Raw genomic sequence first — 19,332 nt, forward strand, 5'->3', positions numbered from 1 at the left:
GTGCACAGATATACAGTTGAAGTCAGAAGTTTACATACACCTTAGTTAAATACACTTAAACTCTGTTTTTGACAATTCCTGACATTTAATCCTAGTAAAAATGCCCTGTCTTAGTATAGTTTGGATCACCACTTTATTTTAAGAATGTGAAATGTCAGAATAATATTAGAGAGAATGATTTATTTTAGCTTTTATTTCTTTCATCACATTCCCAGTGGATCAGAAGTTTACATACACTCAATATTATTTGGTAGCATTGCCTTTATATTGTTTAACTTGGGTCAAATGTTTCGGGTAGCCTTCCACATGCATCCCACAATAAGTTGGGTGAATTTTGGCCCATTCCTCCTGACAGAGCTGGTGTAACTGAGTCAGGTTTGTAGGCTTCCTTGCTTGCACACGCTTTTTCAGTTCTGCCCACAAATGTTCTATAGGATTGAGGTCAGGGCTTTGTGATGGCCACTCCAATACCTTGACATTGTTGTCCTTAAGCCATTTTGCCACAATTTTGGAAGGATGCTTGGGGTCATTGTCCATTTGGAAGACCCATTTGCGACCAAGCTTTAACTTCCTGACTGATGTCTTGACATGTTGCTTCAATTTATGTTGCTTCATCCTCATGATGCCATCTATTTTGTGAAGTGCACCAGTCCCTCCTGCAGCAAAGCACCCCCACAACATGATGCTGCCACCCCCGTGCTTCACGGCTGGGATGGTGTTCTTCGGCTTGCAAGCCTCCCCCTTTTTCCTCCAAACATAACGATGGTCATTATGGCCAAACAGTTCTATTTTTGTTTCATCAGACCAGAGGACATTTCTCCAAAAAGTACGATCTTTGTCCCCATGTGCAGTTGCAAACCATAGTCGGGCGTTTTTATGGCGGTTTTGGAGCAGTGGCTTCTTCCTTGCTGAGCGGCCTTTCAGGTTATGTCGATATAGGACTAGTTTTACTGTGGATATAGATACTTTTGTACCCGTTTCCTCCAGCAACTTCACAAGGTCCTTTGCTGTTGTTCTGGGATTGATTTGCACTTTCTGCACCAAAGTACGTTCATCTCTAGGAGACAGAACGCGTATCCTTCCTGAGCGGTATGACGGCTGCATGGTTCCATGATGTTTATACTTGCGTACTATTGTTGGTACAGATGAATGTGGTACCTTCAGGCGTTTGGAAATTGCTCCCAAGGATGAACCAGACTTGTGGAGGTCTACAATTTTTTTACTGATTTCTTTTGATTTTCCCATGATGTCAAGCAAAGAGGCACTGAGTTTGAAGGTAGGCCTTGAAATACATCCACAGGTACACCTCCAATTAACTCAAATGATGTCAATTAGCCTATCAGAAGCTTCTAAAGCCATGACATAATTTTCGGGAATTTTCCAAGCTGTTTAAAGGCACACTCAACTTAGTGTATATACATTTCTGACCCACTGGAATTGTGATACAGTGAATTATAAGTGAAGTAATCTGTCTGTAAACAATTGTTGGAAAAAATTACTTGTGTCATGCACAAAGTAGATGTCCTTACCGACTTACCAAAACTATAGTTTGTTAACAAGAAATGTGTGGAGTGGTTGAAAAATGAGTTTTAATGACTCCAACCTAAGTGTATGTAAACTTCCGACTTCAACTGTATTTTTCACCTAGTCAACTCGGGGATACAAACCAGTGACCTTTCCGTCACTGACCCAATGCCCTTAGTCACTAGGCTCCTTGCCAGTGACACAGTTTGTTATGCCACTTGAACATTTATTTACAAAGTCATAAAAGAAGGTTTAAAACCAAAGCCTTTTTGTTGCCACTCCTCACTCATTCCAATGAATGGCTTAGCCTAACTGACTATAAAACATTTGGCTAGGTAAAGCTAAATCATAAAAGGGCCAACTGAGCCAATTCTTGGTTAACAAATTGAGTCATTTGGATTTGGAATTCCTATGATAGACAAATGAGGATGTAAATAGGCCTAAATGACCATCTAGCTGCTCCATCTCTAAAGACAGCAGATTGACCGAATGACCACTAATGACTGCCTAAAGCAAGGCTGAGGCAGCTCATCTGTCCTTCCCTGAATAATGGAGAAGAGTGGCTGACTTTTATTGTCCCAGCATGGGAAATGGAGAGAGACCTGCTCTTCTTTGATGGACAGCATCCAACTTTGTAAAGAGCTGGGAAAGGGTGAAGTAGTAGCCTTTTCCCGCCATTCACACCCTACTGCTCATCTACCGCAAGCGGTCCTGTGTGTTTTCGCCTCTGGTGGTGCCTGACTGGCTGACGCAGTGAAGGGCTCCATTGAAAACAACGCCTAGGCTTACTACATCGCTGTTCAAGATAGTAAACGTAACACGGATAGCATCATAGTAACATGAGGGGGAAACTACCGTACTGCTCTGTGATTCATTGCCGTGCAGTTTAAGATCCCAAGTCAACGAAAGTGTGTTCAGATCAAGGGCCTGCAGTTACATTCCTCATACAGACCTGAACTGTGGTTTAGACTGTCATCTGGGGTGCTCACAGTGGAGGACAGAGACTACATCCCAAATGGCACCCTATTCCCTATACACTGCACTTTGGGCCCTGGTCAAAAGTAGTCCACTATATAGGTAATAGTGTTCCATTTGAGACGCAGTCTAAAGAGAAGGGGTGGGGGAGGGGTAACCTGGTGCTGAAGGTAGGTAGCCAGTGTCTAGGCAAGCCAGACTCTGATCACTTTTGTTAACAGCGTGTCGACTGTTATATTAACAGAGGCAAGTCGCAGCCTGATCTAAAGATGAGCAAATTGACTCAAGATACTTAACTGCTGTACTGCTATAAAGTACTTATTATGTTACTTATAACCGTCCCTTCCTATAGTAGGCGAGTCTAGACCAGACAACATAGCCTCGTGTTAGTCCTACATCATCTCTGTCTGTTTATGAAAAGATAGATCGTGGTCTATGTTCGCTAGAGGTGAGTCAGAAATGTATTAGCACTGCTGAGTGACTCACAGTCAAACTCATTCCCAGTCATAATGGAAAATCTAACAGGTTACATGGGAGAGCCAGAACAACACCTGCATCCTCATGGGGATGTCACACTGACAATAATAGTAGTGTCAAAGAGTATACCAGTTCAGAGTTCTCCAGGGTCATTCTGACTGCAATAATAAGGCCTTCCTGTGGGATAGGAGGTAGGCCTATCTATTCTAAAACAGTTAATTACCCTACCCTGTTCTCTAGTTCCACATCAGTTTAACAACATTTTCCATGTTGAAATAGAGACTGTGGTATGGGTTATTTATAGCCAATAAACACGTTTTATAAATACTGAAAACTTGGAGCCATGGTGCTTATGTGTGTGTGTGTGTGTGTGTGTGTGTGTGTGTGTGTGTGTGTGTGTGTGTGTGTGTGTGTGTGTGTGTGTGTGTGTGTGTGTGTGTGTGTGTGTGTGTGTATACCCTGAGAGCACCAAGAAAATGACTCACTAAAGAAAAATGGTCAACGACAGTGACAGTGACACCAGTTTATGACCATATATGTTCAAACTGCTTGCTTGCTACAAATGTTGGCTCAGATGATGACATTTTTGTGAACAGTGATGAAAGGCATGAGCCATATTTGTGTGCTTTCTTCTCAACTCTGTGTGCATATTTCTATCTCAGAACTTCAGGTTACAAATTTAACTCATTACTACGTATCTGTATTTGTATGTATTATGAATCCCCATTAGCAGCTACTCTTCCTGCACAGTAAAAAAGGGTGTGTAAAAATTACACTGTTGATTTATTTTAACCCAGGATGAGTATTTTCAACACTATGAGGAGTCAATGAGCACTAGTGTTGGGATTAAATCGGAGTGTAAAATTATGCAGTCATTGCAGTGTAAATTCAACTCAATTCAGAGAAATTTTAACATCATTTTGAGTCAAATTAACTCTGAAAATGTGACACTACCTGTAGAGTAACTTTAACACAATGTAGACTGAGACCAAATGTTATCTGAAACAGTGTTTAATTCAACTCTATAGGAGTTAAATTAACACTTTTAATTTTACTGTCTGGGATCCAGCAGAATTAAGGTAAGGCAGGTATACCATTTTAAAAACATTACAATACATTCTCAACAGATTTCACAACACATTAAGTGCATGCCCTCAGGCCCCTACTCTAGAACCACATATCTACAACACAAATGTACGTGTGTGTGTATAGTGCGTATGTTATTGTGTGTGTACGCATGTGTATGTGCCTATGCTTGCATTGCTTCACAGTCCCCACTGTTCCATAAAGACTATTTTTATCTGTTTTTTTAAATCTAATTGTACAGTAAGCCTATTATGATCAACCCTTTGTATATCGCCAGCGAACTTCCAATCACATCCTTTGTCATTCTGTATAAAAAGTAGGACTAAACAATTAATAGATGCCCATTAAAACATATAAATAATGGAGACAAGTTGTGGCAGGTCTGTGTGTGAAGGCAGCCTGAGGGTAACATGTTGTTGCACATTGGTCAAAGTGACCTTGCAGCAGTCAACCATACTCCACATACCTGGCTCCTTCTTGCTCCCCTTCCCTCCGTCTCTGTTCTTCTTCAGCACTGCCTTGAACATGATCCGATTCTTGGAATCCTCTCGCTCTCCCCCTGCAAAAACACAACCATTTTGAGAGCAGGACAGGCAGAGAGTGAGTGAGTGAGTCAACAGAAACTTTACAAGCTGACGATAACGCAACCCGCATTTCATACCCTCCTCTCCTGACACTCCGCTGGGAGTTTTCCCACAGCGTTCCCAAGCCGGCAGGTCATCTCTAGAGGGCCGGCCGGGGAAAGAATGCTCTAATATTTAAACAGAACGGACAAGGTCTGCTCTCTTGCTATGCAGGAAAACAATCTGTCAGATTCTCCACATTCCACATCTAATTGATGCTACGTGGCTGAACTTGGGCCTTCACGCTCACTTTTCACAATATTTCTAAAGCTTGGATATTCGCTGACTCTTTAGAATCTTGAGTCAAGAGGCACATATGCTGGTAACTTGAAGTAGACCTAATTTAGATTTAGTACAAAGGCCTTGGTGAGTTGCATTTTTGTTATGCTATGCAAACATCTATTACTGAGTAACTAACAGGAATGTTAGCCTACTGTTCTGGTTGGCCATTTTCTGGTTGACAATTTTCTCACCTGATACACAATGCAATGCAGCCCAAATTAGAGCCCAAACTATTAGCAACCATGATTATTGTCAACACCTCATAAATTGCTTTCCTTCACTCTCCACTTCCTAATAGCTGAATACATGCTGCTGAATTTGGCACTCTACTTATAGAACCAGCACATTATTCACCATGGAGACAGGGAACGGAGGCCCTGCCAATTAAGGGTGTCTTTTCGCACACAGGACACAGGCTACAAGGACCCAGAATGTGGGCCCTTAGTTGTAAGCTCCACTAAGACATCCACTGGCTCCTGGAGCTGTGGAGGAAAAAACAATTGTTTTTCATTAGCATGGAGAGGTCTACCGAGATGCTTTGATCCAAGCCCTCAGATGAGGTGGTGTGCACTGGCCCTCTTTTGACTGACTGATGGGGGTGGATGAGTATCTAGTTTTTATTAGGATCCCCATTAGCTGTTACTGAAGCTACAGCTAGGCCTACTCTTCCTAGGGTCCTTCACAACAGACATAATAAATAATCCTTTTCATTCAATATTTTTTTTCCCAGGGCACAATGGGACTGCATTGTCCATCTGAAATCATATTGGGTAGGCATAAACTGGGATTTGCTTAAATCTGTCTAGACGAACAAAATGGACAAGGCCAGAACACCAATACCAGAGACAAAGGATTGGTGAGGCCAAGGGGAGCGCACACTCACCTTCAAACACACATTCATAACCCTTGGTTACTAATAAAGGTCCATCACTTACAGGCTTGACCCCACCCAGAGTAATGGACAGGGAGGTCTGTGCTAACCACATCCTGTTTGGAGACAATCGTACCACCCCCATCCAACTCACACCCAGCACCATAAACAACTTGAGAAGCACATGGGCTCTTGAAATGAAAGTGACAGCTGTAATCTACTGTGTCCCAAACTGCACCCTATACCATGTGGGCCCTGGTCAATAGAATTGCACTGAATAGGGTGACAATTGGGACGCAACCCTAGTCTCCACCTCCCAGTCTGGCAAAAAAGCTTATGACATGTTACAAGACAGGCCATAGAAAACATCTCCTGCTGTGATTACATTAGGGCCATTTCATTCACCTGCCCAGAGCTAAACCTGTTCACGGTGGATCTGAAAAGAATGTAGCTGGCCTAAATAGATCTGTACAGTATTAAAAAACACTTTCTCTAAAGCTCTATTCCAGTTAGGACTCTAGAGCTCTAGTTCTAGAACTCTATTCCAGTTCAGTAATGTGTTTAGGCCTATACACTGAGTATACAAAACATTAAAAACACCTGCTCTTTCCATGACATAGACTGACCAGGTGAAAGCTACACTCTTAGAAAAAAGAGTTCCAAAAGGTTTCTTCAGCTGTCCCCAGAGGAGAACCCTTTTTGGTTCCAGGTAGAAACCTTTTGGGTTCGAGGTAGAATCCTTTTGGGTTCTATGTAGAACCCTCTGTAGAAAGGGGGTTCTTATTTACAATGACAGCCTACAATGGCCAAACCCAGATGACGCTGGGACTCCCAATCATGGCCGGTTGTGATACAGCCTGGATTTGAACCAGGGTGTCTGTTAGAGGTCGGCCGATTATGATTTGTCGACGCCGATACCGATGCTGCTTATTGGGGGGACAAAAAAAGCCGATACCGATTAATTGGACGATTTTTTGATATTTGTAATAATGACAATTACAACAATACTGAATGGACACTTTTATTTTTACTTAATATAATACATCAATAAAAATCTATTTAGTCTCAAATAAATAATGAAACATGTTCAATTTGGTTTAAATAATGCAAAACCAAAATGTTGGAGAAGAAAGTAAAAGTGCAATATGTGCCATGTAAAAAAGCTAAGGTTTAAGTTCCTTGCTCAGAACATGAGAACATATGAAAGCTGGTGGTTCCTTTTAACATGAGTCTTTAATATTCCCAGTTAAGAAGTTTTAGGTTGTAGTTATTATAGGAATTATAGGACTATTTCTCTCTCTACCATTTGTATTTCATATACCTTTGACTGTTGGATGTTCTTATAGGCACTATAGTATTGCCAGCCTAATCTCGGGAATTGATAGGCTTGAAGTCATAAACAGCTCAGTGCTTCAAGCATTATGAAGAGCTGCTGGCAAACGCAGGAAAGTGCTGTTTGAATGAATGCTTAACACCACCGCTCAGTCAGACTGCTCTATCAAATATCAAATCCTAGACATAATTATAATATAATAAAACACACAGAAATACGAGCCTTAGGTCATTAATATGGTCAAATCCGGAAACTATCATTTAGAAAACAAAACGTTTATTCTTTCAGTGAAATACGGAACCGTTCCGTATTTTATCGAACGGGTGGCATCCCTAAGTCTAAATATTGCTGTTACATTGCACAACTTTCAATGTTATGTCATAATTATGTAAAATTCTGGCAAATTAATGATGGTCTTTGTTTGGAAGAAATGGTCTTCACACAGTTCGGAACGAGCCAGGCGGCCCAAACTGCTGCAATACCCTGACTCTGCTTGCACAGAACGCACGAGTAGTGACACGATCTACCTAGTTAATATTGCCTGCTAACATTCATTTCTTTTAACTAAATATGCAGGTTAAAAACAATATACTTGAGTATTGATTTTAAGAAAGGCATTGATGTTTATGGTTAGGTACATTGATGCAACGACAGTGATTTTTTCGCGAATGCGTTTTGTTAAATCATCACCCGTTTGGCGAAGTAGGCTGTGATTCGATGATAAATTAACAGGCACTGCATTGATTATTTGCAATGCAGGACAAGCTAGATAAACTAGTAATATCATCAACCATGTGTAGTTAACTAGTGATTATGTTAAGATTGATTGTTTTTATAAGATAAGTTTAATGCTAGCTAGCAACTTACCTTGGCTCCTTGCTGCACTCACGTAACAGGTGGTCAGCCTGCCATGCAGTCTCCTAGTGGAGTGCAATGTAATCGGCCATAATCGGCGTCCAAAAATGCTGATTACCGATTGTTATGAAAACTTGAAATCGGCCCTAATTAGTCAGCCATGCCGATTAATCAGTCAACCTCTGCTGTCTGTAGTGACACCTCAAGCACCTAGACCACTGCGCCACTCTGGAGCCCCCGAGATGAAGGGGAGGAGACAGGTAAAAGAAGGATTTTTAAACCTTGAGACAATTGAGACATGGACTGTGTATGTGTATTATTCAGAGGGTGAATGGGCAAGACAAAATATTGAAGTGCCTTTGAATGGAGTATGGTAGTAGGTACCAGGTGCACCGGTTTGTGTCAAGAACTGTAACGCTGCTGGGTTTTTCACGATCAAACATTTCTGTGTGTATCAAAAATGGTCCACCACCCAAAGGACATCCAGCCAACTTGACACAACTGTAGGAAGCATTGGAGTCAACATGAGCCAGCATCCCTGTGGAACGCTTTCGACACCTTCCAGAGTCCATGCCCTGACAAATTGAAGCTGTTCTGAGGGCAAAAGGGGGGGGTGCAACTCAATATTAGGAATACTCAGTGTATGTAAACAAAGACAAAGCCTGCATCTACTAAAGATGTTTCGTCATCAAACATCAGAAATCTAATCTTGAAACCTAGATAGTGGCACATATGAGAGCCTCAGTGAACTGTCAACTGTCAACACATTGAGGACGTTGACATGTACACTAATAATTCAATATTGAACTGATTATGGCAGAAGGCCAAGTAACAAAAAGTAACATGGTCACTGTGGTAGAACGTCCCATCGTAGCCTGATTTCAGATGTGTCCATGAAAATAGGCTTATTAGGGAAATCGTTCTTCTTGCAAAGAATGTAAACGTTTTAACTGAACTATCATATTAACCTGACTATCCACAATAATCGCATTTGTGCATGTAACCGTGTAAGTGTCGACAACTGTGCTTTGACGACTTAATCCACAATTCACAAAGACAGATAGATAGTCAGAGAGAGAGAGAGAGAGAGAGAGAGAGAGAGAGAGAGAGAGAGAGAGAGAGAGAGAGAGAGAGAGAGAGAGAGAGAGAGAGAATGGGAAACATTCCACTCAGTCCTATGGTACGTCCTCTGCAATTTTCAGCAATTGTTAACTTGTGGCATTTCTATCCCCCTTTTGCAAGACAGGAAGACCACTAATAATGGTGCTACAAAAGAGTGGATTAGTGCTTCAGTCAGGAGATTCGTCACAAAGGACTACAGTCATCCTGATGCATTGGGGCACTTTGCAGAGTCACACTTTTTCAGACAGATCTGTTTTCCATGTCTGTCTGTGTGCTGACTGTCCACAGACAACGCTTTCTCTAGCTAGGTCATTATTCCTGGTGCGTTACCCATGTTTAGGGCAGCAGGTAGCCTTGTAGTTCGAGCTTTGGGCCAGTCCCCGAAAGGTCGCTTATTCAAATCCCCGATCATGGTAAAAAATCTGTCGATGTGCCCTTGAGCAAGGCACTTAACCCTAATTGCTTCAGGGTTGATAATAGCACACCCTGTCCGTGACACCACTCTCAAGGAAAGAGAAAGGGGGATACATAGTCAGTTGTCCAACTGAATGTATTCAACTGAAATGTGTCTTCTGCATTTAACCCAACCCCTCTGAATCAGAGAGGTGTGGGGAGCTGCCTTGAGTGTCCACACTAAATATGTCAAATAAAACCATCCACCAAATTATATTGCTAAATCAATGTGATCAGATTTCAACTATCTGTTCTGATCAAATCAAATGTTTTTGTCACATGCACCCCGAATACAATAGGCGTAGACCTTACTGTGAAACGCTTACAAGCTCTTAACCAACAATGCAGTTCAAGAAATAGAGTTAAGAAAATATTTACTAAATAAACTAAAGTACATTTTTTAATAAAAAGTAATACAATAAAATAACAATAACTAGGCTATATACAAGGGGTTATGGTACCGAGTCAATGTGCGGGGGTACAGGTTAGTAGAGGTCATTTGTACATGTAGGTAGGGGTAAAGCGACTATGCATAGATAACAAACAGCCGTAGCAGCAGTGTAAAAACAAAGTTGAGGGGGGGGTGTCAATGTAAATATTCTGGGTGGCCATTTGATTAATTGTTCAGCAGTCTTATGGTTTGGGGGTAGAAGCTGTTAAGGAGCCTTATGGACCTAGGCCTGGTGCTCCGGTACCGCTTGCCATGCGGTAGCAGAGAGAACAGTCTATGAATTGGGTGACCGGAGTCTTTGACCATTTTTTGGGCTTTCTTCTGACACCGCCTAGTATATACAGTTGAAGTCGGAAGTTTACACACATTTACATACATTTGCCAAATACATTTAAACTCAGTTTTTCACAATTCTTAACATTTAATGCAAGTAAAAATTCCCTGTCTTAGGTCAGTTAGGATCACCACTTTATTTTAAGAATGTGAAATGTCAGAATAATAGGAGAGAGAATTATTTATTTCAGCTTTTATTTCTTTCATCACAACCCAGTGGGTCAGAAGTTTACATACACTCAATTAGTATTTGGTAGCATTGCCTTTAAATTGTTTAACTTGTATCAAACGTTTCAGGTAGCCTTCCATAAGCATCCCACAATAAGTTGGGTGAATTTTGGCCCATTCCTCCTGACAGAGCTGGTTTGTCAGGTTTGTAGGCCTCCTTACTCGCACATACTTTTTCAGTTCTGCCCACAAATGTTCTATAGGATTGAGGTCAGGGCTTCGTGATGGCCACTCCAATACCTTGACATTGTTGTCCTTAAGCCATTTTGCAACAACTTTGGAAGTATGCTTGGGGTCATTGTCCATTTGGAAGAACCATTTGCGACCAAGCTTTAACTTCCTGACTGATGTCTTGAGATGTTGCTTCAATATATCCACATCATTTTCCATCCTCATGATGCCATCTATTTTGTGAAGTGCACCAGTCCCTCCTGCAGCAAAGCACCCCCACAACATGATGCTGCCACCCCCGTGCTTCACGGTTGGGATGGTGTTCTTCGGCTTGCAAGCCTCCCCCTTTTTCCTCCAAACATTACGATGGTCATTATGGCCAAACAGTTCTATTTTTGTTTCATCAGACCAGAGGACATTTCTCCAAAAAGTACGATCTTTGTCCCCATGTGCAGTTGCAAACCGTAGTCTGGCTTTTTTATGGCGGTTTTGGAGCAGTGGCTTCTTCCTTGCTGAGCGGCCTTTCAGGTTATGTCGATATAGGACTCGTTTTACTGTGGATATAGATATATCTTCACAAGGTCCTTTGCTGTTGTTCTGGGAGTGATTTGCACTTTTTGCACCAAAGTACGTTCATCTCTAGGAGACAGAACGCATCTCCTTCCTCAGCGGCATTTATTTTATTTATTTTACTGTTATTTTACCAGGTAAGTTGACTGAGAACACATTCTCATTTACAGCAACGACCTGGGGAATAGTTTCAGGGGATAGGAGGGGGATGAATGAGCCAATTGTAAGCTGGGGATGATTAGGTGGCCGTGATGGTATGAGGGCCAGATTGGGAATTAAGCCAGGACACCGGGGTTAACACCCCTACTCTTACAATAAGTGCAACGGGATCTTTAATGAGCTCAGCGAGTCAGGACACGCGTTTAACGTCCCATCCGAAAGATGACGGCTGCATGGTCCCATGGTGTTTATACTTGCGTACTATTGTTTGTACAGATGAATGTGGTACCTTCAGGCGTTTGGAAATTGCTCCCAAGGATGTACCAAACTTGTGGAGGTCCACCATTTTTTTCTGAGGTCTTGGCTGATTTCTTTTGATTTTCCCATGGTGTCAAACAAACAGGCACTGAGTTTGAAATACATCCACAGGTACACCTCTAATTGACTCAAATGATGTCAGTTAGCCTATCAGAAGCTTCTAAAGCAATGACATCATTTTCTGTAATTTTCCAAGCTGTTTAAAGGCACAGTCAACTTAGTGTATGTAAACTTCTGACCCACTGGAATTGTGATACAGTTAATTGTAAGTGAAGTAATCTGTCTGTAAACAATTGTTGGAAAAATTACTTGTGTTATGCACAAAGTAGATGTCCTAACCAACATGCCAAAACTATAGTTTGTTAACAAGAAATTTGTGGGGTGGTTGAAAAACTAGTTTTAATGACTCCGATTTCAACTGTAGGTCCTGGATGGCAGGAAGCTTGGCCCCAGTGATGTACTGGGCCGTACGCACTACCATCTGTAGCGCCTTACGGTTGGATGCCGAGCAGTTGCTATACCAGGCGGTAATGCAACGGGTCAGGATGTTCTCGATAGTGCAGCTGTAGAACTGTGAACAGGAAGGGCATGTTTAAGATGCCTAATACTTCCAACCTCTAATAGCCTAAGCCGATCACACCTTCCACACACAAAGCATCAAATGGAGTAAGGGACAGGGTTCCATTTACAGTGCACTCATAAAGTATTCAGACCCCTTAACCTCCCTGGGCGAGGTGGGACGCAAGTTAGTCAACAGCCAGTGGAATCGCGTGGCGCGAAATACAAATACCTCATAAATGCTATAACTTCAATTTCTCAAACATATGACTATTTTACACCATTTTATAGATACACTGAGTTTGAGTAGGAGGCAGTTTAATATGGGCACATATTATTTCCGAAATTGTCAATACTGCCCCCTAGCCCCAAAAGGTTAACTTTTTCCCCCCAAAATTACGTTACAGCCTTATTCTGAAATGGATTCAATATTTTTTTCCCTCATCAATCTACACAGAATACCCAATAATGACAAAGTGAAAACAGTAATTTTTTGTTTTAGCAAATTCATTAAAAATATATAACAGAAATACCTTATTTACATAAGTATTCAGACCCTTTACTCAGTACTTTGTTGAAGCACCTTTGGCAGCAATTACAGCCTCGAGTTTTCTTAGGTATGACGCTACAAGCTTAGCACACCTGTATTTGGGGAGTTTCTCCCATTCTTCTCTGCAGATCCTCTCAAGCTCTGTCAGGCAAGCTCTCGAGGCTGTAATCGCTGCCAAAGGTGCTTCAACAAAGTACTGAGTAAAGGGTCTGAATACTTATGTACATGTGATATTTACATTTCTTTTTTTTCCCCAAAACTGTTTTTGCTTTTTCATTATGGGGTATAGTGTGTAGATTGATGAGGAAAAATATGTCATCAATTTAGATTAAGGGTGTAACGTAACAAAATGTGGAAAAGGGGAAGGGGTCTGAATTCTTTCTGAATGCACTGTAGCTCTACTGTTGTGATTCACAGCACCACAGTAGAGTGCAGTACTATGGTAAACTACTCTTGGTCCCATATTGTGCAGTGTGATTCGGAGCAGCAGGTTTCACTAGAGTGGGAGAACATTACGGAGGATGCCTGCCTTCCATCTCTATGGGCCTGGACTCCCTCCCTTCCTCCCTTCTCCAACCTCTAGGCCTGCTGCTGTGTGGGAGCTTACTGCTCATCTCTGCAGGAACAATAAACAAGTCCTAGTTTAACTAAAAGGAAATGAGGAATGCCTTCCTGATATTGTAAGGGCCAAACCAACAGACTTCTGTCTGTTAACCCCACACAGTGTACACTCAATACTGGTTCGGTCGTCACTCTCTAATGACATTTACTTTGGCCTATGTATGTAACCTGTTGACTTACAGTGCATTCGGAAAAGTATTCAGACCCCTTGACTTTTTCCACATTTAGTTACTTTACAGCCTTATTCTAAAATTGATTAAATTGTTTTTTTCCACCATCATCAATCTACACACAATACCCCATAACGACAAGCAAAAACTGATTTTTAGAAATGTTTGCATATGTATTAAAAACCAAAACTGAAATATCACATTTACATAACTATTCAGATGCTATAGTCAGTACTTTGTTGAAGCACCTTTGGCAGCCATGACAGCCTTGAGTCTTCTTGATTATGACTCTACAAGCTTGGCACAACTGTATTTGGGGAGGTTCTCCCATTTCTCTCTGCAGATCCTCTCAAACTCTGTCAGGTTGGATGGGGAGTGTTGCTGCACAGCTATTTTCATGTCTCTCCAGAAATGTTAGATCGGGTTCAAGTCCGGGCTCTGGCTGGGCCACTCAAGGACATTCAGAGGCTTGTCCCGAAGCCACTCCTGCATTGTCTTGGCTGTGTGCTTAGGGTCCTTGTCCTGTTGGAAGGTGAATTTTCGCCCCAGTCTGAGGTCCTTAGCACTCTGGAGAAGGTTTTCATCAAGGATCTCTCTGTACTTTGCTCCGTTCAGCTGCAGAGAGGGTTGTCCTTCTGGAAGGTTCTCCCAACTCCACAGAGGAACTCTAGAGCTCTGTCAGTGTGACAATTAGGTTATTGGTCCTTCTCCCCCGATTGCTCAGTTTGGCCGGGCGGCCAAGTCTAGGAAGAGTCTTGGTGGTTCCAAACTTCTTCCATTTAAGAATTTTGTTCTTGGGTACCTTCAATGCTGCAGAAATGTTTTGGAACCCTTCCCCAGATCTATGCCTTGACACAATGCTGTCTCAGAGCGCTACGGACAATTCCTTCAAACTCATGGCTTGATTTTTGCTCTGACATGCACTGTCAACCGTGAGACCTTATATAGACGTGTGTGCCTTTCCAAATAATGTCTAATCAATGGAATTTACCACAGGTGGACTCCAATCAAGTTGTAAAAACATCTCAAGGATGATCAATGGATCAATGATCAATTTTGAGTCTAATAGAAAAGGGTCTGAATACTTATGTATTTCTGTTTTTATTTTTAATACATTTGCAAACATTTCTAAAAACCTGTTTTCACTTTGTCATTATGGGGTATTCTGTTTAGATTGCTGAGGATTTTTATTTATTTAATCCATTTTAGAATAAGGCTGTAATGCAATGGAATTTGGAATAGCACTTGGCGGCAGGTAGCCTAAAGGTTAGAGCATTGGGCCAGTAACCGAAAGGTTGCTAGATTGAATCCCCGAGCTGACAAGGTAAAAATCTGTTGTTCTGTCCGTGAACAAGGCAGTTAACCCACTGTTCCTAGGCCGTCATTGTAAATAAGACTTTGTTCTTAACTGACTTGCCAAGCTAAATAAAGGTTAAATAAATAACATTTAAAAAACGCAACACAATGTGGAAAAAGTCAAGGGGTCTGAATACTTTCCGAAGACACTGTATAGACTGTATAGACTGTATTCCCATGGTACCATGCCCCCTTTTGACAATTTAATCGAGAACTTGGTATAGAGGTACATGAAATGAGGAAAAATTGCACTGGCAGTAGGCTATTCATAAACGTTACTGTGTTGTCCATACTAGTGCAGCCAAGTGCTATTAAGATGTTTCAAAAGATTGCCTATTGACAAGGTAATGAATTCAGTTAACCTCATTCCAATGTTATGATTATGTTATGGCACAATAACAGGATATTGTCTCAGAGAAGCACATTATGAATGTATACGAACGCACATGATTCTTATTACACTGATCCAATCAACTCATTGGACACGGCCGGCGATTACAAGACCGGCACTCAGAAGAAAATGGGCTGCACATTTTTACAATCACTGTATTCCACACATTCCTTTGTACTGTAGCCTAGCTCAGAGCCAGGTGGATCCACACTAACATTAACTGATGGAGGGGATGCTACTCCTAGATACTTAACTTTGCTCTAAGCTTGATTGCCATTCGGCCTAACTTTTGAAGGGGATGGATTTCTGAGGCATGCAGAGTTCTATTATTATCTAAAGGGCAGACTGCCTGGGTTTAAAGGTAGAGAGTAGTAAGAGTTAGGATACAGGCTATTCTGTGTCCTTAGATCTCCCTCTGACATATGATCCTAAGTAGTTAATGAAATCAACGTGTGCCCCTTACGAGAGCAAAGGGACAAAATCAACATCAAAAACTGATACGTTTTAGGTAGGAAAATAATGGTGACCTTTAAGAAAAACTTCAAAACAGAGCATACATGGATGCATCATAGAACATGGCCAGGGACCAAGATTTATCTAACCCACAGTTTGATAAGTGAGTTGACCACCAACCAACCTTGGGTATTATCTCCTTTAGGCAGAGCCCCTGAAAAGGGCCTCTATCAAAGCAGCGTTGCCAAAGACCTACTGTGGCTGTCAGGTCTTTGTGGACACACACTGAATAGAGGGGTAGACACTCAATATTCAAAAAAAATTCTGAGGCACCACAAAGCAAGCACTCTCCCCAGAGCCATAGCCACAGCTATGTATCGCAGTGATTCCCAGGGACTACCAGTCAAATAAAAATAGGGAGTTGGAATTCACATTCACATAGACACTGTATGCTCCAAGCCCAGATAGATCCAAATATTGTAAAAATGGAAGAGGTTTCTCTTTCGTTGCCCAGAAGCCAAAGGCACAATCCTACTCATATTAGCAACCCATGCTAGTTGTTGCATCTTTAGATTCCTCCTCTTTCTAAATTTCAGAGACCTTCATCGCCGTCAAATATGGAACCGCTCGCATCAGGTGTGCTGTTTACAAGGGTGTTTCCCAGCAAATTGCATTTTGGCAAATATTTTAAAGTGACATTTTATTTTCTGCTTCATTGCATGTTCTGGGACAAATAATAAGATCATAGATGTGATGTTATCTAGCGAGCCAGCCAGCCAGCTAACGTCAGCCAGCAAAAATTACACTTTAACTTGAAATGAAGATTTTCTGTCGGGTAACATCTTAAAATGGAGATAGCTAGTTTTTCTTAGCCATATACAGTGAGGGAAAAAAGTATTTGATCCCCTGCTGATTTTGTACGTTTGCCCACTGACAAAGAAATGATCAGTCTATAATTTTAATGGTAGGTTTATTTGAACAATGAGAGTGTCACGTCCTGGCCAGTATAGGGTTAATTAGTATTGTAGTTTGGTCAGGACGTGACAGAGGGTATTTGTTTTATGTGGTTCGGGGTGGTGTGTTTTTGTTAAAGGGCATTTGGTTTAAGTATTCCGGGGTTTTTGGGTACTGTTTGGTGTTCTGGTATTCTATGTCTAGTCTAGTATGTCTGTTTCTATGTCTGGTTAATTGGGGTTGGGACTCTCAGTTGAAGGCAGGTGTTGTCTATCTGCCTTTGATTGAGAGTCCCATATATGAGGGTGTGTTTGATGTTGTGGGTGATTGTTCTGTGTTCAGCCCTAGGCTTTGCCAGACTGTTTTGTTGTTCGTTCGTTTTTCATGTTTTGTTGTTTTGGAGTGTTCTTTTGATAGTTAAATAAAAGTCCAAATGAGCATACACGTACCTGCTGCATTTTGGTCCTCTTTCACCGACGACAACCGTGACAGAGAGACAGAATAACAACAAAAAAATCCAGAAAACCGCATGTCAAAAATGTTATTAAATTGATTTGCATTTTAATGAGGGAAATAAGTATTTGACCCCTCTGCAAAACATGACTTAGTACTTGGTGGCAAAACCCTTGTTGGCAATCACAGAGGTCAGACATTTCTTGTAGTTGGCCACCAGGTTTGCACACATCTCAGGAGGGATTTTGTCCCACTCCTCTTTGCAGATCTTCTCCAAGTCATTAAGGTTTCGAGGCTGACGTTTGGCAACTCGAACCTTCAGCTCCCTCCACAGATTTTCTATGGGATTAAGGTCTGGAGACTGGCTAGGCCACTCCAGGACCTTAATGTGCTTCTTCTTGAGCCACTCCTTTGTTGCCGTGGCCATGTATTTTGGGTCATTGTCATGCTGGAATACCCATCCACGACCCATTTTCAATGCCCTGGCTGAGGGAAGGAGGTTCTCACCCAAGATTTGATGGTACATGGCCCTGTCCATCGTTCCTTTGATGCGGTGAAGTTGTCCTGTCCCCTGAGCAGAAAAACACCCCCAAAGCATGTTTCCACCTCCATGTTTGATGGTGGGGATGGTGTTCTTAGGGTCATAAGCGACATTCCTCCTCCTGCATACATGGCGAGTTGAGTTGATACCAAAGAGCTCCATTTTGGTCTCATCTGACCACAACACTTTCACCCAGTTGTCCTCTGAATCATTCAGATGTTCATTGGCAAACTTCCGACGGGCATGTATATGTGCTTTTTTGAGCAGGGGGACCTTGCGGGCACTGCAGGATTTCAGTCCTTCACGGCGTAGTGTGTTACCAATTGTTTTCTTGGTGACTATGGTCCCAGCTGCCTTGAGATCATTGACAAGATCCTCCCGTGTAGTTCTGGGCTGATTCCTCACCGTTCTCATGATCATTGCAACTCCACGAGGTGAGATCTTGCATGGAGCCCCAGGCCGAGGGAGATTGACAGTTCTTTGGTGTTTCTTCCATTTGCGAATAATCGCACCAACTGTTGTCACCTTCTCACAAAGCTGCTTGGCGATGGTCTTGTAGCCCATTCCAGCCTTTTGTAGGTATACAATCTTGTCCCTGACATCCTTGGAGAGCTCTTTGGTCTTGGTCTTGGCCATGGTGGAGAGTTTGGAATCTGATTGATTGATTGCTTCTGTGGACAGGTGTCTTTTATACAGGCAACAAACTGAGATTAGGAGCACTCCCTTTAAGAGTGTGCTCCTAATCCCAGCTCGTTACCTGTATAAAAGACACCTGGGAGCCAGAAATCTTTCTGATTGAGAGGGGGTCAAATACTTATTTCCCTCATTAAAATGAAAATCAATTTATAACATTTTTGGCATGCGTTTTTCTGGATTTTTTTGTTGTTATTCTGTCTCTCACTGTTCAAATAAACCTACCATTAAAATTATAGACTGATCATTTCTTTGTCAGTGGGCAAACATACAAAATCAGCAGGGGATCAAATACTTTTTCCCCTCACTGTACATCATGGATGGACGCCTGTCCCTGTCACGGATGCCATGGTTGCCCTTAGTTTGAAGATGTAATCCGGAGACAGGTGTTTTCTCCATCTCCTTAGCTATCATAATCTAATTGCACTGATTTCAAAACTCGGTCCTCCAGAAAGTGGAGAGCAACACTTATGCAGTTCTACAGTATGTGTAGACAGGATTACCAACACATACTGACCAGCTCAAATAGACAAAAGTGTGCTATATGGCAGACCAATCTGAAATTCATCTCTCGGCATGTCCAGCCCACTCATTATCTCAGCTAATCATGGCTAGTGGGAAAGTTGCTAAACCAACTAGGCTCATAATTTAACAATTGTATTTGTATTTATCAGATGGCACACAAGTCTGTTATTAAGGCACATGAAAGTTCACATGTTCCAGAAGGCATTTCTGCCCAAAAAAGTATTTTTATTTAAAAA

The 19,332-nt window shown here is 41.8% G+C and overlaps 1 protein-coding gene across 6 annotated transcripts in view; it reads right to left on the reverse strand.

Moving 5' to 3' along the window:
- LOC115156074 (protein TANC1) overlaps positions 1-19,332 on the reverse strand; it is a 179,305-nt gene that overhangs the window by 141,787 nt on the left and 18,186 nt on the right. For all 6 annotated transcript variants that reach the window (XM_029703330.1, XM_029703329.1, XM_029703327.1 and 3 more), the window contains exon 2: positions 4,529-4,621. In XM_029703330.1, coding sequence (XP_029559190.1) covers positions 4,529-4,589 — 61 coding nt within the window. In that variant the 5' untranslated portion in view covers positions 4,590-4,621. The remainder of the gene's footprint in view (positions 1-4,528; positions 4,622-19,332) is intronic.

This window comes from Salmo trutta, chromosome 20, assembly GCF_901001165.1.
Source record: "Salmo trutta chromosome 20, fSalTru1.1, whole genome shotgun sequence".
NCBI lineage: Eukaryota > Metazoa > Chordata > Actinopteri > Salmoniformes > Salmonidae > Salmo > Salmo trutta.